Raw genomic sequence first — 25170 nt, forward strand, 5'->3', positions numbered from 1 at the left:
TGGCTGGCGGCTCGGATGGCGCCAACCTACGACACAACGAGAAAACCTCACCGCGCTCAGTCACACTGCCAAAAGCTGCATGGCGGCCTCAATACAATTCAACGTGGGTGGCGGGTAATTGTCTGCAAGTTGACGTGCCCTTCCCAGCGTGATGTGTCCGATGAAACCTGACAATGACGCATTGAGTGCCATTGGCGTGCCTCAACTAACTACTGTCTACTCATTGAGCGAGGCACCAACACGGAGGTCAATAACCCCCAGCCTGCCTCCCATCACTGCGAACAAAAGTTGTCGATTGCCTCGTCCAGACATCATTGACCTCGTGTCGAGGAAGAAACTCAAGAGCTTACATGCCGACATCAAGATGCCATAACCTCAATGACAGCTCACCTGCATCGCGGGAACTCGGGACAATCAAGTCCGGACCTGACTCGGCGCTGAACCGGCATTAGCCCCGATCCCGGACCCCACATTACCCCTGATTCAATCCCCATTCTTTTTCCTATTGTTCCTGTAGCTCGTTGCATTCCGCGCCCGAAACGCTCCGCCTTGAAAGCCAACACGGTTACGGATAATTTCGTCCCAACGGGACCCAGCTCAACGCGCTACGTGGCGGCTCCTGAGACACAATGCCCCTGGGTTATGTCGGTGACTTGAGTGAAGCTGCCGTCAAAGCTGTGGCCCTGCTTCATGGCTTCCATCACCCTGTCGCGAACTCTCGAGTCGAAGCTCCCTTGGAGCAAGCGCAACAACAGCACGAATAGTCGACAACCCCTTGTCGACATGACAACATGGCCAACCGACGACAACGGCGTGTCATAATCATCGCCGTGATCTTGTTTGCTCTCTTCGCCTTCCATAGCTTTCGTTCCAGCGCGCCACCAGTCCGCGAACATGTCAACATTCCCCTCGTCAAGAGCAGCTTCGACTGGGCCAACCATCGACACAAGTACCCGATATCCCCGTCAAAGATGCACCATCTGCCTACGCAACGCCTAAAGAGCCTCCCGCGAGTCCAATTCGACTTTGGTGCGAAGCGCCTGCGCCTAAACGATGCGAAATCCGAGTCGCGACGAAAGGTGGTACGGGACGTCTTTGTCAAGAGCTGGAATAGTTACAAGGAGTACGCGTGGGGCTTCGATGAGTTGACGCCAGTCACCGCCAAGGGAAAGGATACCTTTGGCGGTTATGCGGCCACTCTGGTTGATGCGCTCGACACCTTGTGGATAATGGACCTGCGCGAAGACTTCAACGCCGCCTTGTCTGTCATTGGGGCCATGGACTGGGATGGCACAAAGGAAACAGCCGTCAACGTCTTTGAGACTACTATACGTCACCTCGGAGGTCTTTTGAGCGCGTACGACCTCAGCGGGGAGCCCGTACTGTTACTCAAGGCCATTGAACTGGGCGATATGCTGTATGCGGCCTTTGACACCCCGAACAGGATGCCTCCTTTCTGGCTGGACTTTGAGGCTGCGAAAGAGGGAAAGCTTGTAGCTGGTACATCAGATCCTTCTGCATCGCCATGTTCGCTGTCGCTCGAATTCACAAGACTCTCGCAAGTCACCGGAGACCCCAAGTACTTTGACGCAATCGAGAGAGTCAAGCTGTTCCTCGAGAGTACACAGCGAGAGACTCAACTCCCTGGCATGTGGCCAGCCCTCATCAACTTTCGGGATGAAAGCGTCTTGCAACACAACGAGTTCACATTGGGAGCACTCGCCGACTCTCTGTACGAATATCTGCCCAAGATGCATGCGCTACTTGGGGGAACCGACCCGGCCTATGAAAAGATGTATCGTCATGCGATGCACGTCGTTGAGAAGCACCTCCTGTTCCGTCCTATGCTCCCCGATAACGACGATATCCTATTCTCTGGGACAGCGTTTGCCGAAGGCAACGTGAGGCGAAACCCCGAGAGCCAACACTTGTCATGCTTTGTAGGCGGCATGTTTGGGCTGGGCGGCAAGCTTTTCGGGATCAAAGAGCACATGGGTCTAGCCGAACGACTAGCCCGCGGCTGTGGATGGGCGTACAACTCGTTCCCAACAGGTCTCATGCCAGAGATCTTTGGCATGGTTCCTTGCGAGACCCTGGACGGCTGTGCATGGGACGAAGAACGGTGGAAGCGCGAAGGCGCATCTGATCTGAGGAAGGGATTCTCGCACGCGCGGGACCCCCGCTATATTCTGCGTCCGGAGGCCATTGAGAGTATTTTCCTGATGTACAGGATGACTGGAAACCCAGAGTACCAGGAAATAGCATGGACAATGTTCCAGTCCATTGCAAATGCGACGGAAACTGAGTATGCCAACTCGGCCATTGAGGACGTCACCGTGAAGGGGGAAACGAAGAAACTTGATTCAATGGAAGTAAGTCATCAAACTTGTTATGAGCCAAAGGCAAGCAAGGGTTCCTGACTAACAGTGTTACAGAGCTTTTGGCTCGCAGAGACGCTCAAGTATTTCTATCTCATCTTCTCACCCCCCGGCCTCGTCAACCTCGATAATTTCGTCTTGAATACAGAGGCACACCCGCTGAGGCGACAATTACTTTAAGCAAACTTTTATCCATCACCCCCGGAGAGGTCATGCGTATTGCGCTGCTCCAAGTCAAGGGCACCTGCATCAATTCATAGCCGTCTGTTTGATCCTGTATGCAGATATTTGCAGATGCATGCATGCTTCATGATGCTGGACCTGCCGGCCCATCACCCTCGCGGGCTCCGACTCTGCATCGATTAAGTCCATTCCAAATCATGCGCCAGTTCACAGATGTCACGCGGGAAGCTGTGTCCAATTCTCCAATACCCGTCTCATTCGACGCAGTCCCTCTAGTGCTTCCATCTCAATAGGGTAACGGAGGCCTTGGCAAACTCATACGGGCCCTTGCCATCCCACTTGCTCTCAGTAATACCAACGGGGTTCTTATCACCGGTGTTAACGACCTTGACGTTCTCGCCGGTGACAGTGTAGACTTGTATATCGGCACCCTCCTTGATACCTTCCAGGTCGACGGGGAATCCCTTGGTCTCGTGAACGTTGACGACAGCCAAATTGACGAAACCGTTGTCGTCAATGGTAGCGCTCACGTCGAGGTAAGGGGTCTCGATGGCGCCCCGGATCCAAACGGGCTCAGTATCACCCTCGTACTCGGGGGCGCGGACGTGAGTGGCAATGGTAGACCCTCTCATGTACTTGCTAAACAGCAACAGAGGCCACCAAGTGGTCTGCTTGGTGATGCCCTCTTTTGTGGTCATCAAAGGAGAGATGACATTGACGGACTGGGCAATGTTGGCCATGCCAACATACTTTGCCTGACGGACGAATACGTTGAGCCAAACACCGACAGCGAGAGCGTCGGACAGAGTGTAGCTGCGGTTTCGTGTCAGTGTATGTATCGCCTGCATGGATTATAAGGGTTGACAGAGAGGGGTCGACTTACGCCTCCTCAGCACCCTCCTCACCAGGCGCTCTGACGGGATCCCATACATTCCACTCATCAAAGCAAATCTTTTGTCTCTTACACGTGGGAGGCACCTGATTCTCAATGCGGGCCAGATCAATGAGGCTGCCGGTGATTTCAATGGCGCGCTCGGCGGCTCTGGGTGCTGTTCAGGGGGGAAGAAACGTCAACAGTCCATCGCAACAATGTGACGAGAAATTGACGGCAAAACTCACCTGTGGCATTCTTTAGATGGTCTTCCGACGCGGTGTAAAGGTGAATACTGTGCATGTCGATCAAAGACGCAGTGGTGCTGCCACCAAGGCCATGCACGCTCCATGTTATGCATTCCTTGATCACGTATGTGTCCCAGCTGCTGAAGCCGGTCTCACCGCAGAGGATGAGTTCCAAAGAGGGATCAAGAAGCTTGAGCGCCTTAGCCCATTGGTAAGCCTGCTTGGCATAGTCCTCCTTGGTCATTTGCATGACCTGCCATGGACCCCAACATTCATTGCCCAGGGCCCAGTATTTGACCTGACAGAGGGTGAGCGAGATGCAACTAGTTACGCGCCTTGGATGATATTGGAGCGGATTTCCTGTCTTACGTTGTAGGGCTTCTCGCGTCCGTTCTTACGGCGGAGGTTGGCGTAATAAGTGTCCTTGTCAGAGTTGCAATACTCAACCCACGCAAGAGCTGAACGTGTGAGTATCAGTGAACCGCATTGCTGGTCTAGATTTTGGCCAAAAAGAGTCCTGCCTAGTGGCGCCTGGAGATTGACATACCCTCATCAAGCGTGCCGGTGCCAAAATTGAGCGCTAGGTAAGGCTCAGCGCCAACGATCTCACACCACTTCATGAACTCGTCTGTTCCGAACTCATTACTCTCGACGCCAATCCAAGCCAGCTCGGGCCTAAGCGGTGGACGCATGTTAGCCACTTGCTGCACTCCAAACGTGGGCCGCTTACGTAGGAGTCCAGACCCTCAATGGATTCTATGCTGAAGGGTCTCGATCCCGATGCTGGTAACAAGGAATTCATGGTGGGAGTCTCTTTATACCTCTTGGGACGGGTTTCCCTGGGTCCAACGCCGTCGATCCAGTGGTAGGTGGCAACAAAGTTACCACCCGGGTACCGCACGACGGGACAGTTCAGCTCCTTGAATGCCTGGATAACGTCCTTGCGAAAACCATTCTCGTCAGAAAGAGGGTTGCCTGGGTCGTAAATGCCACCGTAGATACATCTTCCCATGTGCCTGTGAGGTGTGTGTTAGTGAGTTCTGTAGATGAGGTGTATTTAATTGAGAGGCCTCGGGGGAGAGGGAGGCGGTGGCGCAGCAGGAGCTTACTCTGTGAATCCGCCATAGACATTGTCATCGATTTTGGAGACGACATGGGAGGGGTTCAGCGTGATGGTGGGACGAGCATCCTCTGCGATTTTGGTGAAGGTCGCCATGGCTGGATCTGGATACGTATGTTGTGAGAGCACTCCCTAATTGTCCGGCTGTGAGTGCGGCGGTGGTGGTCCGGTCAACCTGTAGCTGGTAATTTTATGCAAAAAGAACAGCTGGTCGATGAGTGGTGGAAAATGGACAGGACTCGTTTATGGTGGCCGCAAATGCACGGGATCGAGGTCGGAATTTGAGCTCGTCAGGGGCGGGGGCAAGCGGCGAAACAACGGAGACGGGCAGGGAAATGGCAGAAAAGCAGCGGAGGAGGATATTGGGTCGGCAGCGGAGGAGGATATTGGGTCGGCAGCGGAGGGATCGCAGACCAAGCGCCTGACTACTCAGTCATTGGCATCAGTTCCTGCACGAGTTGCCCAGGCAGAGATGGGATACCCGGGCCAAGAAGTCGGACTGGGGCTATCTGAGGAGGGGTGCTCCCCGATTCGACGAGACAACTCTTGGCTCTCAGCGATATCGACCACTTATCAGCATAATTTGGAGGAAAGCAAATGCGGCTCTGAAGTCTCGACTCCAACAGCGTGAGGTGAGAGGCAGGTGGTGCAGCAGGCGCACGAATCATGGACGATACGATGCGGAGAAGGTCGACGATAACGCGGGTGCCGGGGTCTCGGGGCGGGGTAGTCGGCTCCGAGAGGCACAGGATTGGGTTAGACTGTGTGCGATGGTCTGCTGAGGGATGGGACGGGACAAGGTAGCTTAGGGATGGGATGGGTTGGGATGGTGGGGTTGGAACAGGGTCCTTTGGGGGCAGACTGGACGAGGGGACAATGGGGAAATAGTTGGAGATTCTGATGGATGGGGAAATGGGGAGCCGGTCTTTTGTTGCTTGATGCTGCAGGTTGTTGACGTCGGTATCATGCGTATGTGGTTCGTTCGGTGGGAAGCAAATAATAATTACAGACTACGCAGTACGCAGTAGACGCGTGAAGCGGGAGAGGGGAGGCTTTCGTGCCGATGCCTCTGTTATCTCTTCCGCCAGATATTCATAATCATCCACATCCGGGTGTCGTCTACATGAAGGCCGAGCCGAAGCTGGGGAACGATGAGGAATGAGTGAGCGAGTGAGGGCTGATTGACCTGATGGCCGGTTAGGCCGGTCGGGCCGGGTGGGCCGGTCGCCGAAAGGCGAAAAGGACTCGGACCGGCGTAGGCGGTCGAGACGGGGGCTAAAGAAGAGCCACGGCCCAAAGGCAACGTAGAAAAGACTCAAAAGAGTGATTGGGCCTGAATCTGCGTAGAGGGCCGAGTGAGAGCGGAATATTTTCCAGCCATTGTAGTTTTTGATACCAAATCCCGAGGTGAGGTGAGTTGGTGAGGAGGAGGGAAAAGCGGATCCACCGCCGGCCGATGGGGAGCCACTCTGCTCCGGTAACCGCTCTCATTGGGGCGCATGGGCCAAGCGCGAAAGCCTGATTCTCCTCCAATCTCGTCCCAGTGACGACATTGGCTGTGAAGAATGGGGCAAAATGGACCAATCGTTCATCGGCCCAATCAAAATGGGTTCACCTCGGCACGTACCGGTCAACTGTATTTGCGTCCGAGAAGCACGTACCTCCAGGAGTATCGTGCAGCAAGTGTACTAGGTACTTACTAAGGTTAGGTACCTTATGGAGACAACATAAGGTACCAGGTCATCACGGAGTCAAGAAAAGACCAATATAGATATACCTTCTCCGTACCCAGGCCAGAGAAATAGAGTGGGTGCAAACCATGCCCAAAACTAAGAGGCTAGAGGTGATGATGCTTGGGTGGATATGAAGCGCAGTCGACGTCTTTTGCTTTTGCGAAGCGCGTTGCCGAGCTTCCAGTGGACACTAACACGCGATTGCAGCCAACCTTAAGGTAGGTAATGTAAGAGGGGTCTCCCTCCCCGCTCGCCGATGTTTCTACGGGAAGGAAACAAGACGGCCGAAAGAATTTCAAGACTCGTTTTCTGCACGCGGTTGAAAGAGGAGATCGAGCCTCAGCAACCTCACTTGTGCTGTGACCAAGCTCGTTCAAGTTCTGGCCATCTGTGCCGAACTGTCATGTATGATGTGACTGATTCTTGTCACTATGGCTCTCCCTCCCTCACCGTCAGTTCCAGCAACTCGGATGACCAGATGACAACAGCCAACATCTTGTTGATCACATCACGGAGACATGTACTGGCACGCCGTGCCTTTTGCATCTCCAGTCTGTCACCTTACTACGTATTGCCGTGTCGCTCGTCGGTGTTGATAAGCCGAGCAGCCATACGACTCCCACACATCATCCACACACTCCGCAGTGTAGCTCCAAACCTAGCTCCTTTCCCCGCGTGCCCACGTTGGTTAAAATTATGGAGATTGTAGTAATTAGATCCTGGCCGTGAACCTGACGTGCTTACCCAATGGGCGCTTCCCTAAGCCGACCTAAACTCTGTCGCCTTTTCCTGGTACTTGACATGCGCAGCTCCAGGCACACACCAAACAGACACCACCAGCCCGCGCCATCAACCAGCAAGCTAGCGCAACATCTCCGCACACCCCCGGCGTAACCTGGGGCAAGGGAAGGGGCCAGTCTGGGGCTGGGGGACCGTCACCGATGCCGTCGAGTGCACCCCCCGGAAATGGCGAGCCAGGGATTATCGTGCCTCCACTCTCGCATCCCCCAGCAACTTTACCACCAACCGAACAACTTTACCTAACATTCTGCTGCGCTAGCCTGTTGTACTCAAGCTGTCTATGGCTCTGGGGGAGCACGAAAGACTACTTGGACTGTTCGATGCTCCCAACCGATGCAAAGTTCGGGACAAAGTAGATACGGGGAAACATGGGGTCGGCCAAACATTCTATAAAGACGCGACGATCCCTTCGTGCCGCTGCAACACGCGGAACCGCTCCATCGCTGCTCGACGAGTTGGTTTGACCTTGAAACATCGAATCTCCAGCTCCCCTCTCCAGGGCTTGGAAGTTGCCTCCCTGACGAGCACAAGCACGCGAGCACTACACGACACCTGCTCGAGAGTCCTTCACCACCCACCCCCCCACCCCCTCCAATACCCAGCCCATCATGGCACTCCCTCCCAAGTGGTACCAGTTTCTTGTGAGCGTCTTTGCCTCGCTCGGTTCCTTCAACTACGGCTATGATTTGGGTGTCATTGCCTCCGCCATTGCTTCGGCCTCCTTCAAGACCAAGTTCGGCGAAGACCCCAATGAGATGTATGTCACCGCTTGAATCACTGTATTCCTTCACCGAAAGCTCTCTTCACCCTACGCAAAGCCTCCATGACTAACTCATTCTCAGCGGCGCTGTCGTCTCCGTCTTTACTGGAGGTGGCTTCATCGGTGCTGGCCTTGCCGGCCCCACCGGTGACAGACTCGGCCGTAAGAAGACAATTCTCATCGGTGCCTCCATCTTCGTTCTCGGCGGCGCTCTCCAAGCCGCTGCGCAGTCTCTCGCTTTCCTCTATGCTGGTCGTGCCCTCGCCGGTATCGGGTATGCCAATTCCGCGACTCAATCCGGCAAAGGTCCCTAGAGCAATACTGACTGCGTTCCCTACAGTGTGGGTTTCTTGACCATGATCATTCCCATGTACCAGGCCGAGCTTTGCCATCCTAGCATTCGTGGACGAGTCACTGCTTTGCAACAATTCATGCTTGGTGTCGGTGCTCTGGCAGCTGCGTGGATCTCATATGGAACGTATATTGGATTCGCCGAAAACGACAACAACCAATGGCGTGTCAGTTTGGGTATTCAGTGTATTCCTGGTGGCATTTTGGCTTTGCTTATTCTCTTCTTCCCCGAGTCTCCCCGTTGGCTCATCGACCACGGTCGTGTCGACGAGGGTCTCGCGACTCTGGCTAAGCTCCATGCTCACGGCGACGTCAACGATGCCTGGGTCCGCGCCGAATTCGACCAGATCCAGGACTCCATTGCCGCCGAGCACGAGGGTTCCGCAAAGTCCTACAAGGAGCTCTTCACCGACAAGTCTTGCTTCCGTCGTCTCTTCCTAGCTTGCGCTCTCCAAGGTTCTATTCAGATGACCGGTGTCAGTGCCATTCAGTACTACTCTGTCGCCATCTATGAGAAGATTGGCATCGCCGGGGACGAAACCCTCCGCTATCAGGCCATCTCTTCCGTCATTGCCCTCGTCGCTCAATTCTCCTGCATGATGCTTATTGATAAGACTGGTCGTCGCTGGCCTTTGATCTTTGGTAACCTTGGCAACTGCGTTACCTTCATCATTGCCACTATTCTTCTCGCCAAGTTCCCTCCTGGCTCCGAGCACGCCAGCGGGGCTTCCGCCTGGGGTTTCATCGCCATGACTTGGCTTTACAATTTCAGCTTCAGCGCCACCTGCGGTCCCCTCTCATGGATCATCCCGGCTGAGATCTTCGACATGAAGACTCGCTCCAAGGGCGTCTCCATCGCAACTATGACCTCATACGCCTTCAACACCCTCATCGGCCAGACTACCTCTGTGGCTCTCGATGACAAGCACGGCATTGGCTGGCGCTGGTACATCTTGTTCATTGTAAGTTACCAGAAAACTCAACTTCCTGTGAGATTCAACAAGTGACAGTGACTAAACGAATTTCTGTAAAGGTTTGCAACTTCACAAATGCCCTCTTTTTCTGGGCATTCCTACCCGAGACTGCCAAGCGTCCTTTGGAAGAGATGAGATATCTCTTCACCGAGGCTCCTCTATTCATTCCGACCCTGGACATGAAGACTGTTGAGTCCTACGACCTTGAGCGCAGGGTTGAGGCAGTCGAGCAGAAGCGTGAACACGAAACCGAGCATATTTGATTCTTCGATAAATGTTAACTCACACACCCCCATAATACCCAGACACGCAGAATACTTAATGTACCATTGAGCGCACCGGTCTTACAATAAAGCCACGGTTCTATCAAAGAAACAGTATTCACCCATTGGGTATACTTGCAGACCCCGATGTTTCTAACGCCCCATGTGTCACCGTAACACTTGATCCTGTGATTCTCGTTTCCAAGTGAAATGCTTGTTTCAAATTTATCTGCCACCTATCTATATCCATGTGTTGGCGTTGGCCTCGCTATGCCGTGATGGCCGTGACGACCGTGTCCGTGACCAGGCCCGTGACCGTAACCGGACTCCATCATGGCTGGGCCGCCGCGGCGCTGGCGACCGAAGCGAGAGAACATGCCCCCACCTCCTCCGCCGCCCACTGCGTCCGGCTGGCGGCCGCGCTGCTTTCGCTTGCTTCGAAAGCAGCAGCAGTAGCAGCATGAAATCCAAAAGGCAATGAAGATGAAGCCGGCAATAGCAATGCCGATAATGGCGCCAGTTGCGAGTCGTCGTCCGCGTCCGGCCTAAGTCGTTATTTAGAGGTGCTATTATGAGCTGGACTTTTGAGATGAGCTGACCATTGTTAAGACAGGTGAGTGCGCAGACAGGGATAATAGTCTTGAAAGGGTGATGAACTCTGTTGATGAGGTCTGTGGCTGATTTCGTCGAATGCTCGAATCTTGTACACTGCGTTTTAGTGTAGAAGAGAAGTATAGGTTGCTAAGTATTCTATCACGGTGCCAGAAACGAGCCGCTTGCACAACCTTATATCAACCGGTCTACCACGAGTCCTGGGCACACGACATTATTGACTTGTCCTGTTTTCTGGTCATGCCAAATAGGTGGCACGTCATGGACATGGCTGAGAGCGCTATGGTAATGAAAACACGTCAGCACCGGGGGCGTCTCGTTGTGGCGCAGTCCAAGAAAGCTCGTTGTTTGGTAGCTCAAAGAGCAAGTTCTCCCCCATTCTCGTAGCCCCAAAGTCACAGTGATCAAATAATGTTCCAAGCCAACGAACGGTAGTGGTGCCGCCTGGTGCTACGCCTAGCTCGACGGTGACTTCATCGTCCAACTTGGCTGGTGCCTCGGTGGGGCCGGTCCGAACGGTATCTTGACGCGGCGCCAAGGTGGACCGGCAATCCGGCACCGCCGACGTATCTTTGGTGCCTCCTCGGCAGCATCGAGCCGGCACAAGTGAAGCTACCAGGGAAGCTCCGTACAATTTAGTATGTGTGATGCTTCTGGTTTCGTTGGCCGGATGAAAGGACCTGAATAGGATCCAGCTTTAGAAGAAAACACGCAGTACTGTATCAAATAATTAAGCATAGGAAATCATCCGCCGGAAATATTTTGATGAGGAAATATTAGGAAAAGAGCATGGATCCAAGGCTACAAGGAACTTTTGAAGTCGTGGAATGTGCCTCTGTATCCGTACGGGCCTTAATCGAAAAATAATGGATCGGCAATGTTCAGCCAAGCTCAGTAGCTTGCTCTGGTTTAATCTCGTAAGGAAGAAGTACACACGACAGCCGGAACTAGGAATTTGCATCTTTGGTCTTCGCCGCGCGACGGCAAACCACTCCGTCGGCTGATTTTGTTGCCGCAGTGCATATATGTATCAATTACCGCGAACGCAATGTAGATGGACAGTACTGCAGCCATCCAACTCTGGAGTTGGATGCTTCATGCCTCCAAGACCGACTGTTTGTTGAGGTATCACAAGGCCAGATTTTGAGGAAAACGCTCCATAAATTCTTCTTGTTCACAAATCATATGCTGCCATCATAATTCATGAGGCGGTCGATTTTCGTGGACAGACGGGCAGCTGATCATGTGAGCCTGCTGTGAGCTTGATTCAATTATTTCAACGCCTTCAATCATCGACGCCTATCTACTCTTCTTAATTTCTGTTCTGCTCACTTTCAATTGATGCTTGTATAAAACATGGTAGATAATTCTTGTAGTGACTACTTCCAGGTAGCCAAAACTGATCAGTGATCTCCGCCACGAACGGTTTCTTGATACGTGCTGATCACCGAGCGTCAACATGCTCCCCAATCGGTTGTCTGAACTGATATGAATCCAGCGCATTCGTATTGGGACAGCTCTTAAGTCAGACGCCGTACGAGTGCTTGCATTTGAATTTGTTGAGCTGTTGCTAGAATAATTTGACATGTTCACGTTATACGGTTCTTTTTAATACGCTAGAAAACTAGCTACTTGAGTTTTGCTGAGCTCGACGTCTTCGCCGATGGGCTGCCACTTTTCATCGCGAAGATTCTCGTCTGACATTGCCATGGACTCGGACTTTGTCCTGCAGGTTTGTATCCCAGGACTTCACCGCATTGTTAGCAAACCCCGTCGAGTTTTCAGTCTCTTCATCCAATACTATTTGTTTTAGTTGCTCCTGTCAGTTCTCGAAGTTGCTGGATCCAAGACTCTATGTCCGGAAAATATTTACTACCGGTGACTGTCCACCTGCCCTATGAATGATGGAAATAGCCGCTACATGTATTTGCACAGAAAAGCCTGAAACCTGGCGGCAGGATCAAACGGGGCGGCCCGCATACTTTCCACTATTAATATGGAATTCTCAATTCTCCAGAATAGACTCATTCAGCCGTGGGCGCTCTACTTGCCCTTTCAGCATGGAGCGCACGGCTTTCTTACTGAAAAGAGTAATTGCGGCTCTTGGCAGTCCAAAATACACACAAAGTTGCTCGGGGGTTGGCACAGAAGCGACAGCCCCATGCGCGAAGAGCGCGATTCATGGTTACATCCAACGCGCAAACAGGCAAACGACTAGGGTCAGGAGTGACTGAGAAACAGATGCCGAGAAATAAGGATTCAAATACAGTGGAGAATGAGGTGAGTATCTTCTCTTGATTCGGTGGGCTATCCAGGATCTTGCGACATGAAGCTGAATATATCTGTATGCACCCACCTTGCGGAACCAGAGGTACATCTCACAGCCACTCCGCGCCGCATGGCTACATACGACGATGGGATGTTTCAATTTCATCCTAGAGTCTCCATTATTGTCGCTCTTTTCCCTTCGATATTCCAGCTTTGGATTCGCAAAAGAGATCTCCCCACGTCCTAGTGTCACCATGCGTCGTGTTTTCACGGCTGTTCTTATGTTTCTGATAGGCACAGTCACGGGTCAGGGAGCATGTTTCGTACCCAACGGTACCAATAGACATGCATTGACCAACGCCAACACCCAGAAGTATGCGTCTTGCGAAAGCACCGGGCACGGCATGTGTTGCAACATCGCCGGAGACAAGTGCCAGGCGGACGGCCTATGCTGGAACGAGGAACACAAGCAGCTTTGGCGGGAAAGCTGCACAGATCCTACATGGCAATCGCCTAACTGCCTTAAATTATGTATCACGGACGATTACGGTAAGTTTCAAATCGTGGTCAAATCGGGTTGAATGGCAGAAATCATCCAGAGCCATATGTTGGTTGCGTGGCTGTTGAGAGGCCTCTCAGGATAACTAGACGGCTAACAATCATCAAGAATCAGACGATGGTATACCAGCCAGTGGAATGGATGTTGAGGTTACTAAATGCAGTGACGGCAGTTACTGCTGCGGCAATGGCCAGGAAGCCGCTATCTGCTGCATGGCAGGGAGAGGAGTATCAATTGTGAACGGCGCGGTGATCACCTCGTCTTCCGCTTCTTCATCCAGTCCGACAACCTCTCCGACCTCTTTTGCCACCCTTGCAATCTCCTCCGCCATTTCCTCCGCACATCTTTCTGCTGATTCAAATTCGAAATCTTCCACGAACTCCACACCGACCCCTACAGCATCCGCGACCGGTACTGGCAACTCGACATCGGGAATTCAGAATGGAATCATCGGTGGCGCCGTGGGTGGAGGTGTTGGTGTGGTGATAGCTTGCCTTGGGGCCTTGTTCTTCTGGCACAGGCAAAAGAAGAAAGACGCAGATACAGCCAAGTTCCGAACGAATCTCGAGAAGGAAACCGCGAAAACTTGGCCAGTTTCATCAGCTGATCAGCAATACTCGTATGAGCTCCCAGTAAAAGCGGATCCGGTTGAGCTGGCATCTTGCTCACCACCAGCTGAGTTGGCATCAGAGTCGTTCTCAAGAAGATAATATATGTTTGTCTTGGTCGGACTTGCGAGCATATTGGCTGTACGGGTTTCAACAGTACGAACGATACCTGATGAGCTGAATCGAGTTATCCAATCATTAACGGTACATATATTGACATACTCCATGGGTTTGAGCACTTATCAAAGCTGGAACTGTAATGATTGGAAGAGAATGGATTGAATAGTACTGTACAGTTTGGTCAACGAACGTAATAAACTCCAGTGCAGGTGTACGATTCAATATCCGCAGCCAATGCTTGAATTCAATCATTATTGAGCTAAAGAGAGAAATAAAACCGGCAAGGCACAACTCAAGGTCAATAAGCGGCACTCCCATATTCCATGCGTCATGGTGACGGATTAGAATCATATGTGAAGGATCGTTGTTTGGCATTGTCATTATCTTAAGTAAAGAGACGGGAGAAAAAAGGTAGAAAAAGTCTCCACGCCTTTTTCATACCGCGGCTGCAAGTGCATGTATACATAAATGGACACAGTTTGATTTGCAAGTTTCGAAAATTCTGACAGCTCTACCAAAATTTTAACAATTATCTTTAGTCAACAATGCAGATGACTATCAGCTTTGTCGATCCCTAATCCTTATACACTCGGACCTTGTAATCGTCTCTCCACTTGTCCTCGATAATGACAAGTTGGGCCTTTTGCATTTTGTCTAGATATTGGTCTTCCGGCGCATCCTTGTAGTCGTCTCGGTCAATATCCATGTAGCCCTCTTTTGCAACTGTTCTTGGTGTAATCATCAACGAGCGCCCTAGATGATGGTTTGTATTAGGGGATGATAGCTCAAATGTATTGGGGCCCATAACTGACCGTTAATAGACTTGTCGCAAGCGACTCTCATCATGCAGTTTGCGACGTCTTCTTGCTCTCCAAATTCGACGCCATGGTCGATCAACCATTTCTCATATTCGGCAGTACGGATTGCACTTCTGATCCAGCATGGAGCCACATAGACGATTCGGATGCCTTGCTCCCAGCTAGAGCGTCTTGCAGTTCTCATGAACCCATGGAGGCCATATTTGGTGGATGTGTACTCCCAATTTCCGGGCGAGTCAATCCAGCCCACCATACTTCCTGTGATTATGAAGCATCGGTCTCGGTCGTCGCTCTCCGGCTGCTGCCTGAAATAATGAACTGCGAGTTTCCATGTGTAGAAGGAACCCTTGAGGTTTACATCGACAATGTTGAGGTCAGGCTTGACTGGCTCTCCATTGGGGTCGTCCAGATTCCATAGACTGTCTCCTGAACTTCGACTAATGCCAGCGTTCGCAATGACGATGTCTACACTTTTGGCGGGACCTTGATTTTTGGCAGTCTCAAACATTGTCTTCTGTTGATCCCAGTGCCTTATATCGCACTCAACAAACTTGCAACATACACCGTTTGCATTCAACTCTTTCTCAATGTCTTTGCCCCTGGCATTGACATCGCCGAATGTAACAAAAGCACCCGCTGCAACGAAGGCTCGTACGCATGTCTCGCCCATTCCATTGGCACCCCCCGTAATTATGACTGACTTTCCCTTGATTTTTTTGCGATCAGGGATGATGGAGTGATTGACTGGACCCGTGTAGGTATACTGAGGTAAGGGCATGGCTGCGGCGTGTTCTGGTTTCGATCGCTCAAAGCGACGGTTCACAGCAGAAAACAATGGAAAAGAGAGATGGGGAGAGTTGAATGATTAATTTATAAACTCAAATTTACTCTCATGTGACCAGTATTCCAACGGTGTACAGAATTTCAGTTTATAATTGACACAATGTCTCTTTTAATGCAATGCAACTCCAATGCAATCAGTTGTTCCCGGCTTTACCAAGCCGGAATTAACGCAAGGAAGGATATTATGAGTCTATATTAGACCAGTGAACCCGAGTATTACCCCAGCCTTCCTTGGATCCCCCACTGGGATACCATTTTGGGATAGCCGGCGGCAATCCTGAAAATGGTCGACTTGTAGCGTAGGCTTCGGCAACCTCGTACGCGGCAATCCGAAGATGGCGGTCAGATTTGTGGAAATCATTGCGTGAGTGGTGCCGTAGCTCAGCTGGATATGATATGAATCCGATGGGGTCAATCGGCGTTGGATTTGCCATAGTATGTGCCGTCCTCAATAAAGATAACGCGGACTGAACTATCTCGGGGATCCTTGGAGCGGAGGGCATGCTTCAAGATATAACCTATATTTCTCCCATAAAGACGAAGAATAGGATTGCTCAGAGAATTTGGCCTTTTGCTCAATCACTTGAGGTCGTGCGTTTTCGTTTCACAAAGCCGCCTTGGTACATGTCGGTTTTGTCGCCTACTTCAAATCAAACTCTTCTACCCAACTTATCCTTTGAAGTCAATTAGAAGCAATGACTGTTTCCCTAGAAGCACCAGCAAAGGCACGGGTCGATCCTGACCAAGTCGCACCATCTCTCGTGACCAGCGACGTTCCACGAATGCCGGCACCGGAACTGCCAGAGGTCGTCCAAAGTAATACGGTATTTCCACAAACTGCAGCAAGCAAACATAATGGCGTTTGCGACGACCCTTTTAAGCTTGACACTAAGTTTGCCTACACTCCACGGAAGATCAAAGTTTTCACCATTGGCGCTGGTTTCTCGGGGCTCCTCATGGCCCATAAGTTCCAGCACAGATTTCCAGAGATGCGAGACATTGTTGAACACACCATCTTTGAGACACACGGGGAAGTTGGTGGTACTTGGCTTGTCAACAACTATCCTGGTGTGCAGTGCGATGTTCCGGCGCACATTTATGTAAGTACTCTGCATCAATCATTCAGTAAAGCCAGCTAATCATATCTCTAGGCATTTCCATTTGATCCTAACCCAGACTGGAGCCGGTTCTATGCGAGTGGAGCTGAGATCCTCGAATACATGAAAAACACAGTCAAAAAGTGGAATCTTGACCGCGATCTTCAGTTGAATACCAAGGTCGTTGGCGCTGTATGGCAAGAAGAGCTCGGGCAGTGGAAAGTTACGGTCGAACACCAAGGAGAACGGCGTGACGAGTTCTGCCACGTTCTGATCTCTGCACAAGGTGTGCTGGTTCATGAATCCTGGCCTGACGTCCCCGGTCTACGAGAATTCGATGGTCACATTACTCACTCTGCTCGTTGGGACCACGACTTCGACTATTCCAATAAAAGAATCGCCGTCATCGGAAACGGCTCTTCCGGCATCCAGATCGTTCCTCAGATGGCCAAGCTACCTGGCTCTGACGTCATGAACTTCATTCGTGGTCCTGCTTGGGTATACTATCGTGCGCCTCCATCCAAGCACCTTGGAAGGGACGACCCTGACCCCAACCCACGATATACCGACGAGGAGAGGAAACGCTTCCATAACCCTGAGTACCACCTCGAGCATAGGAAGGGAATCATTTCGCGCACTAATAAATCCTTCTATATCTTCATGAAGGGCGAAAACAACAAAGAAGGCATGGAATTAGCAGCGGCTCAAATGGCAGAAAAGCTAGGCCATGACCCAGATTTATGTGAAAAGCTCATACCAAAGTGGGAGTTAGGTTGCCGTCGCATCACGCCTGGGCCTGGTTATCTGGAGTCTTTTTTGAAACCAAACTGCAACATCACCAACAGTGCTATCACCAGCGTTTCAAAGAACGGTATTCACACAGCCGATGGAGAGTTTTACGAGTGTGACGTTAGTAAGTGCAACCATTTACCTTCGCCTTACACGCTTCTTTTGCGTGTCTGACAAGTTTGTAGTTGTCTGCGCTACGGGATTTGACGTTTCCCACCGTCCAAGATACCCGATCGTTGGGAAGCAGAATATCGATCTTGCCACAAGATGGGCAGAGGATCCCGATTCTTATGTCTCAGTTGCTGTTCCAGACTATCCCAACTATTTCATGATGATGGGACCTAACTGCCTAGGTGGCCATGGGTCCTTGGTGGAGTCTCTGAATTGGACAGGTGACTACTTCGTGAAATGGGTGAAGAAGATGGCTACAGAGGACATTAAATACGTTGAGCCCAAGCAGGAAGTTGTTGATGCTTTCATCAAGTACAGCGACCAAGTACATAAGACACTTGTGTGGAGCGGCGGCTGTAAGAGCTGGTACAAAAGGAATCGTGTCGATGGTAGGGTCACAGCCCTGTTCGGCGGTAGTGCCCATCTTTTCAACCGGATGCTGAGCAACATCCGCGGCGAGGATTTCAAAATTAACTACCGTACCTCAAATCCTTTCAGGTTCATGGGAAACGGATTCACGGAGTGGGAGATGGATTCAAAGAGTGATCTTTCATGGTACGTGGAGAAGGCCGAGGTTTTGGACAACGCTTCAGTCTAGATTAGAAAAGTAGTATTGGCGATAAAATAATTTCTTGTCCTTAATATAGCCAGAGAGGATCACTTGACAAAATTTATTTGGTTCAAGCCCAGCATGTGCAGAAACTGGAATAACTCCTTACACCAGCCCTCATCCTGGAACCATGAAATCTAGACGATAATCTACAAAAGGCTCGAACAAATCTTCAAACTGATTGACGAGTGTCTCATGAAAAAGCGCATTATCCGGGGAAGGAAAGCCTTTTGTTGCTGTGCCTCGTGTCCAACCAGTCAAGAGACTGCCAGCTATTCCTCCAGTTTGTTGCGTAGCGAATGGGAACAGGGCAGTCCAGTCGAAGTCTTCCAGGCCTTCTCTTTCCAACGGCACTGCCTCCATATTTGTCGGACCAGGCGTGGCGACACCAACCCCACCATCGATGGGTTGGTTGGTCCCTGCCTCTGACCCATTGTCTCGTATTGTACCTGGCTTTGTACCTCTGAGTCGTGAGAAACCTTGTCTAATAACATTGGCAGAACCCCACATGCTTTGAAGCTGGTCTGCTGCCCGCACGAGAATGTCAAGACAGTCGTTGGCATCTTTCTCCAAGTGCGGGATTTGACAGGCCTGAAGTAGTGGTATGAAGGCTGTTCCGCAGTACCAGCAAGTAATCGCCATCAAGAAGCGAGTGTTGCCACGAGACAAGATATCGCGCAGTATTCTTGCTATGCATGATGCTGCCAGTATGGCTGGAGGGAGTGCTTCTGGCAGAGTATTGGCTGAGCGTTTGAGATGAAGAACAATGATGGTAGTGAGATACGGAAGGTGCAACTGATGCACATCTTTGTCAAAATTTTGAGTGCGAGCTGAGCCGATGGGAAGTTGCAAGTGAGGAGGGAGAGATTTAACCCAGCCCACCAGCTCTTGTCTGTGGTGGTCGGGCGGAATATCGGCCGTTGGCAGCGTCGAACGCGACAGTGTTTTGGCAATTCTCCCAATGATGACACAGAGACGGACCCAGTGGATGAATATTTCCCCTTTCCTCTGAGACCTGGAGTCGCTTGGAAAGTCGGATAACTTGGGCTCCTGGATATTACAGTCATCGAGGTCGATGATGGCTGGCTTACTCTGGCACAAGGCAGTCAGACGCTCCCGAGCCTGGATGATCTCTTAGCAAATCATGTACGAGCCCACAGTTTTCGAGCCACTTACGAATGCCGTCCACCAGATTCTCCTTCGCAGGCCCAGGTTCAAGTTGCCGGATACGACTTGGCTTGCTGTGGGCTCACGATGAAGATTCATCTGCTGCGCGTGACGAATGAGCACCGATGTCCACCACCATGATGAATGTCGATGGACTGTGCTTGGGGGACGTGGAGCCCACCAGTAAAACAAAGAGACAGCCATGAGAGTTGTTAGCCCATCAGATTCCTCATCTTCGTAGAATATCCTGCGTGCTTTCTTGTAATACTCCGCCGGTCCCTCGTAAGGCACCAAAGGGGGTTGAACATTGCTTGCTGCAGTTGCTAGCGCGTTGGCAAGGAGGGGAGATCGAGCAATATCGCTTTCAAGGGTTTCGGAATCCAAAACTGGACACCAGGCATAGCAATATTCGAAATAAGTTTCTGCAAAGCTTTCCAGGAGATCTTGTTCACGAAGGTTCGAGAGAATGTACTTGTGCTCCAAGGACGCCTTTAATGCCTGCTTTTCCGCGTATGATTGGTTCTCGGGGGCATAGACCTGCAAGAAACCAGTATCGATATCGCCCGTATGGCTCTCTGCAACGCCCTCAGTGCGTGTATCGCTGCTCTGAGATCTCTGAGATGGCGATGGAGCAAGATGAGGTTCTTGAGATCGCACAACTGGGGCGGACGAACAAGGAGACGAGGCTTGTCTGTGCTGCTCTGATGCTGAGTAGCGAGAACGAGACGGTGGAGGCGGCGGGACGAATTCATTGAAGCCTGTTGACAGAACATGAATGGCATCAGCAACCGCGTCCGTTTGCGAAGCTGTTGCCGCTTCGCCAGAAGCCGAAGTCGCTGGTGGTGTAGGGACACGGCTTGAATGGGCTGGCCGTATCAGACATTGACGTTTTGTTCGCTTTGAAGGCCGAAGATGGCATTCTTTCTCCCAAACGTCACAATTTGTGCAGGTCTGGTAGCCTTCAGAAGTTCTGGCCTAAACATGGTCAGAGCGATTCGACAGCACTTGGCGTCTCTATACAAACCTGTAGATCGCATTTCACCTTCTTGCCGTGGCAAACTTCGCAAACTAGCTCGGCCCGCCGTCGCTTTGGTCGCGAGGCATCGAAAGGGAGCCATTCGCTGATCGTCTCCGGCATAGCAGCTCTTGGGATTTGGGCAGATTGTTCTCGGCAAGGCTGTTCACGAAAGACAAAGTTTAATTTCCGAGACTCCCTTGAAAGTGACGGATCGGATTGCAGTGAGACGAGGAGACTCTGCGTCTGAGCCTGAGTCCAGACAGGTGATGGTGCGGAGATGAAGCACTGGAGCTTGGGCCGGCTGCGGAGAAATGCGGGGAACGGGGCAGTCCGGATCTTGGATTTCTGAGAGGTATAAGATAAGGGGGTTAGGGTAGAGGATCAGTCGGGTATTGGGTCTTGGGGCCATTGGGTGGCCAGGAAGACACTATAATTCTTATGTGGCTTTCTTCCACATTGAGGATGGCGTTTATAAGTAATAGTGGTATTTAATCGGGAGGTTGGCGGCTGGGGTCCTGGAGAACTTTGAACAGAACGTGTCTCCTGTTCAAATCATTGTGCTCTCCACCTCATCTCTATTGCCGGATACGCACGCCGGCGACCTACATGGGGAATTCGCCGCGATATCTCCGGAGCTATGGGAATCATTAGGGCTAGATAAGCTTCCTGTGTGAAGAAGCGGATGAACGGATGAACGGACGTCTACAACTAGGCACGCAGGAGGGAATATCACATCAAGGAACTTGGTAATTTTCAGATGTTACTAATTCATCCTTACTTGGATATGTTCTGTTTCTCTGCCGAAACATTACGGACGGCAGAAAGCAGATGCACCAAACTTCCATGACAAAAGCATTCCCAAAACAGTCTTCCGCTACAGAATATATCTGAACTGTGGGTTCTGCGACGTGGTCAGTATGTTTGAAGACACTAGGGCGCGATTAAGATAACATACCTTCATATCGGTCAAATCGTCTTCATAGGCGTGGTCATAGCCTTCCATGATCCCAGCTTTGTCACGCTTGTTGTTATACCAGATGCAGACGTATCGATATACCAGGCCGAGAACGCCCGCAGCTAGGGACGTAATCACAACCACAATGAAGCCAGGGGCGTAGTTGGGAGCATCTTCTTTCCGGAAGACCAGCGGCCCGACGAAGTTGCCTACTCGCAGTATCAGTACTCGTAAGAAAGTGAAGGGAAGAAAGATCAGCTTGGCATACCGAGGCAATACCCTATGTAGAGACCGGAAGAAGCAATGGAGCGTTTAGTATAACCTGACGTGTTGGCGATTTGCAGACCCATAAGAACGGCATACCCGCCTCCGACGGACGGTAAGATGTAGGCCGCAAATAGGAGAGCCCCCTTGGCAGACCTTGGTAATAGCCACAACAACAGAGCGGCCAGAGTGGTTCCCATCTGTGCGCCAAACACAATCCACGTTCGGCAATTCTTATACTTGTATGCCAGATAAGGCATGATGAGTTGTATTGTACCCCCGTATGCACCCATCGGTATGCTGAGCAAAAGGGAGTTGAGAGTACTGAAGCCGAAGCCGTTGATGATGATGGGAACAAATGTCGAGATGGGTCCGTTCGCAATCATGCAGAGGAACGCAATGGCAAAAATCAGCCAAAACTTGATGTCAAGACCGATCTCACCAACTTGCTCCATCTTGTAGTGAGTATTACGGACGCCCGAGTTGTTGCTTCGCAATCGTGCAACCAAGATGTATTTTTCTCTGTCGTTGAAGCCTTTTGCTCTAATGGGGTCAGGAGGGAGGACAAAGTACAGGAGAAGACCCCAGACAATCGTCAGCGACCCAGCAAAGTAGAACATGTATCGCCATGAGGAGACTCCGCCGTTGAGCTTGCCGAAGCCAAAGTTGATCAGCGGGGAGAATATAGCAACGTAGCCTGTGCAGCTGTACCAGATACTGTGTATGACGATTAGCATACCCGCAATCTCTCCTCGATCACTGTTGTTGGGGGTTGACGTACCCCATTCGCATCGCTTGCTCGTTCTTTCTGTACCAGCTTCCAACAATGAGCATGAACATTGGGCTGATGCCGCTTTCCAACAACCCGAGACAAAATCGTTGAGCGTAGAGGCCACGATAGTTTGTGCATACAGTCGTAAGTAGCAAGGTGAGGCCCCAAAGAGTGACGACGACCGAGGCAACTCGCTCAATGGGAAATCGTTGGGCCAAGACCATGGTTGGATAGGTACCAACGATAAATCCGAGATAGAAGATGGCAGCCGACATGGAGTATCGATCACCAACTGTCAAATCCAAGTCGGTTCGTAGTCCGAAGAGAGCCTAGAAAACAACAAGTCAGCGTCTTGTTGCGAAGAAAAGAGCCAGGGTCCATGGGATAGCACGAGGTATTGCTTACCGCCTGCGACAGCATGGCTTTGTCGTAGTATTGGAGCCCATATGTCATACATAGCACTGGCATTAACCTCCAGTCTATTTTCCTTCTGAGTTTCTTCTCTTCTTGCTCTGTCCACTCGATGTTACCAGCATAGCCTTCGAGTACCTTGAGTGCCTCGTCATTATGAACAGTGTCAACAGTGACGCTGGGCTTCACTTCTGCTATTCCACCTGGTCGTTCTTTTTGCTGAACACTCTCTGCAGACTTGGCGGGATCAGACATGTTTGCTGAAACTCGAACTCGGACGTCGACTTGAAGAAATCCCGAAGAGATGGCCACATTGTGCGAGGAAAACCAGGGCAATATTATAAAAGAAGCAGGCCTGTCTTAACGCGGCCTCTAACGTGGGGAGACGTGAATAAACGAGACTTCTCGAAAAGTAAATTGCAATGCAGGCTAGAAAAGTTGACGGGGGAAGGGTGCTAGATCAGCCGTTTTGCGTCGAGAATGTGGTCCCTAATCCCGGGTGTCTGGATCGCAGGGTGGCACTCATTGAACTAGGTGGCTGTTTCACTGACATGGCATCTCGGTATTAATTCAAGGCGGTTTACCGGCGACAAGGAACCTTGCTGTTGTAGAATAAGGCGAATAGCTACACCGCTTAGGGGTAACCGGCCTCAGAAAGCGCCCGTAAACAACCTGGAAATTCTCCCCCGCAAGGCCATAGCTCGGCGCTACTGAGGGGCCGGCAGATCTTCCCGTGGCCCTTCTCTAAGCCCCTTGATGCCGGTTACCTTTTTCATGATACCAGCAACCAAACAACCCGAACAAAAGATTGCATACTTGAGACCCGTTCAAAGCCAGGCGGATATCTCTAAACATTGATCAAAATCCGATCACAGCCCCCAAGAAAAGCCTCCTTGTATGTTCACAACCACACAAACCAAGCGCCATTATGCCATCGAAAGCTCCCCTCGTTCCATTGCCAGAAGGGAGAGAGACGGTGGTCGTCAAAATGATTAACCCTGTCAACTTTGGCCCTGCTATCCTTAAACGATTTATGGCACCTGAAGTTCCGGGGCTGGAAACATTCAAGACGTCTCCTTCTCTCTGCTTTCTCGTGGAGCACCCTTCAGGCCGTAAGCTGGTATGGGATCTGGGGATCAGGAAGGATTACAACAACTATGCGCCGTCCATAACGGATTACTTGCCAACCACGAATTACGATATTCAGGTAAAGAAAAATATGGTGGAAATTCTGGAAGAAAATGGTGTTGCTGCGGACGATGTCGAGGCAGTGATTTGGAGGTACGTAGGACACACGATTTCCTGTCTGTTGCTTTCTCTTCTAACCTGTGGTCCACTAATCTTGCCATACAGCCACTGGCACTGGGACCATATTGGTGACCCATCTTCTTTTCCGCAAACGACAGACCTGATCGTTGGACCGGGATTCAAGGCAGCAATGCTTCCGGGAGCACCTGCAAACCCCAACTCTCCAATACTTGAGAAGGATTATGCGTAAGTCACTTTAGCACCCCCCCAATCTCACTATAAACCTACATTTATGGCTGACCAAGTCTTTGCCATTTCAAGTGGCCGAAATTTGAGAGAAATCTCGTTTGAAGAAGGGCCTAAGACCATTCGCATCGGGCGGTTTCCGGCATTCGACTACTTCGGAGACGGGTCGTTCTACTTGCTTGACAGCCCAGGCCATGCCGTGGGCCATCTTTGCGGACTAGCCCGGACAACTCAAGGCCCAGACACGTTCATTCTCCTTGGAGGTGACGTCTGTCATTACGCAGGAATATTCAGGCCATCAAAGCATTTGCCTGTTCCCGCGTCAATTTCACCGCATCCTTGCCGGCCGCACGGAGATACCGCACTTTGTCCGGGAAGTGCATGGGACGAGCTCCAGAAGTCTAGGGGCAGAGCATCCACAGATACGCTCTTCGATGCAACCTTTGGTCTGGACCTGCCTATGGTGGGAAGGACCGTAGAATGTCTCCAAGAGTTGGATTGTAACGAGAACATCTTTGTCATTATAGCCCATGACTCGACGGTGAGAGATGGTGTGCCTCATTTCCCCGGCAAGCTTAACGATTGGAAATCAAAAGGCTGGGGTGAGAAAGTTAAATGGTCCTTCTTTCGCGACTTAGAGTCGTACTGGGACTCTGAAGGACTGCTGTAAATATTGGGTCCAATTTATAGAATATGCAGAGTCCTATAGATCCCCACAAGAAAATTCTGAAAGCTTGTGTGGGTATATGCAGAGTCAGTGTATGTTTTACTTTTGTTCTGTCCTATTATTCTCTTACTATTTAACATGCTTGGTGCCCCGAAAATATGTCTTACTCCCAGTGACCAAACTGAAATTTTTCTAAGGAACAGAGATACAGACGAAGGCAAGGCCACTTGATGAGATCTCTCTGC

The 25170-nt window shown here is 51.1% G+C and overlaps 11 protein-coding genes across 11 annotated transcripts; 5 read left to right on the top strand and 6 right to left on the bottom strand.

Moving 5' to 3' along the window:
• Positions 1-791: 791 nt before the first annotated feature.
• On the top strand, positions 792-2558 carry CORC01_06089 (glycosyl hydrolase family 47; the record flags this gene model as incomplete). Its single annotated transcript, XM_022617731.1, has 2 exons — positions 792-2372; positions 2436-2558. 2 exons carry the CDS (start codon positions 792-794, stop codon positions 2556-2558), a joined length of 1704 nt encoding a protein of 567 aa, XP_022475787.1.
• Positions 2559-2833: 275 nt separating this feature from the next.
• On the bottom strand, positions 2834-4896 carry CORC01_06090 (alpha-L-arabinofuranosidase; the record flags this gene model as incomplete). Its single annotated transcript, XM_022617732.1, has 7 exons — positions 2834-3374; positions 3445-3610; positions 3681-3978; positions 4050-4138; positions 4228-4355; positions 4502-4696; positions 4790-4896. The coding sequence occupies 7 exons, from the start codon at positions 4894-4896 to the stop codon at positions 2834-2836; spliced, it is 1524 nt and encodes a 507-aa protein (XP_022475788.1).
• Positions 4897-5014: 118 nt separating this feature from the next.
• CORC01_06091 (uncharacterized protein) lies at positions 5015-5431 on the top strand (the record flags this gene model as incomplete). Its single annotated transcript, XM_022617733.1, has 1 exon — positions 5015-5431. One exon carries the CDS (start codon positions 5015-5017, stop codon positions 5429-5431), a length of 417 nt encoding a protein of 138 aa, XP_022475789.1.
• Positions 5432-7942: 2511 nt separating this feature from the next.
• On the top strand, positions 7943-9682 carry CORC01_06092 (uncharacterized protein; the record flags this gene model as incomplete). Its single annotated transcript, XM_022617734.1, has 4 exons — positions 7943-8091; positions 8177-8368; positions 8435-9407; positions 9479-9682. The coding sequence occupies 4 exons, from the start codon at positions 7943-7945 to the stop codon at positions 9680-9682; spliced, it is 1518 nt and encodes a 505-aa protein (XP_022475790.1).
• A 240-nt stretch (positions 9683-9922) lies between these two features.
• Positions 9923-10144, bottom strand: CORC01_06093 (uncharacterized protein; the record flags this gene model as incomplete). The annotated part of the gene is made up of 1 exon (XM_022617735.1): positions 9923-10144. The coding sequence occupies one exon, from the start codon at positions 10142-10144 to the stop codon at positions 9923-9925; it is 222 nt and encodes a 73-aa protein (XP_022475791.1).
• Positions 10145-13293: 3149 nt separating this feature from the next.
• On the bottom strand, positions 13294-13863 carry CORC01_06094 (uncharacterized protein; the record flags this gene model as incomplete). Its single annotated transcript, XM_022617736.1, has 2 exons — positions 13294-13535; positions 13791-13863. The coding sequence occupies 2 exons, from the start codon at positions 13861-13863 to the stop codon at positions 13294-13296; spliced, it is 315 nt and encodes a 104-aa protein (XP_022475792.1).
• A 560-nt stretch (positions 13864-14423) lies between these two features.
• On the bottom strand, positions 14424-15175 carry CORC01_06095 (AdhA; the record flags this gene model as incomplete). The annotated part of the gene is made up of 2 exons (XM_022617737.1): positions 14424-14602; positions 14662-15175. The coding sequence occupies 2 exons, from the start codon at positions 15173-15175 to the stop codon at positions 14424-14426; spliced, it is 693 nt and encodes a 230-aa protein (XP_022475793.1).
• Positions 15176-16205: 1030 nt separating this feature from the next.
• On the top strand, positions 16206-18165 carry CORC01_06096 (cyclohexanone 1,2-monooxygenase; the record flags this gene model as incomplete). Its single annotated transcript, XM_022617738.1, has 3 exons — positions 16206-16610; positions 16662-17520; positions 17582-18165. 3 exons carry the CDS (start codon positions 16206-16208, stop codon positions 18163-18165), a joined length of 1848 nt encoding a protein of 615 aa, XP_022475794.1.
• A 1146-nt stretch (positions 18166-19311) lies between these two features.
• On the bottom strand, positions 19312-20482 carry CORC01_06097 (uncharacterized protein; the record flags this gene model as incomplete). Its single annotated transcript, XM_022617739.1, has 3 exons — positions 19312-20210; positions 20283-20319; positions 20369-20482. The coding sequence occupies 3 exons, from the start codon at positions 20480-20482 to the stop codon at positions 19312-19314; spliced, it is 1050 nt and encodes a 349-aa protein (XP_022475795.1).
• Positions 20483-21236: 754 nt separating this feature from the next.
• On the bottom strand, positions 21237-23019 carry CORC01_06098 (allantoate permease; the record flags this gene model as incomplete). Its single annotated transcript, XM_022617740.1, has 5 exons — positions 21237-21263; positions 21318-21526; positions 21586-22298; positions 22363-22682; positions 22759-23019. The coding sequence occupies 5 exons, from the start codon at positions 23017-23019 to the stop codon at positions 21237-21239; spliced, it is 1530 nt and encodes a 509-aa protein (XP_022475796.1).
• Positions 23020-23692: 673 nt separating this feature from the next.
• CORC01_06099 (uncharacterized protein) lies at positions 23693-24928 on the top strand (the record flags this gene model as incomplete). The annotated part of the gene is made up of 3 exons (XM_022617741.1): positions 23693-24045; positions 24118-24258; positions 24334-24928. The coding sequence occupies 3 exons, from the start codon at positions 23693-23695 to the stop codon at positions 24926-24928; spliced, it is 1089 nt and encodes a 362-aa protein (XP_022475797.1).
• Between the last annotated feature and the right edge of the window lie 242 nt (positions 24929-25170).

Source organism: Colletotrichum orchidophilum (genome assembly GCF_001831195.1).
Source record: "Colletotrichum orchidophilum strain IMI 309357 chromosome Unknown Scaffold_44.1, whole genome shotgun sequence".
In the NCBI taxonomy this organism is placed as follows: domain Eukaryota; kingdom Fungi; phylum Ascomycota; class Sordariomycetes; order Glomerellales; family Glomerellaceae; genus Colletotrichum; species Colletotrichum orchidophilum.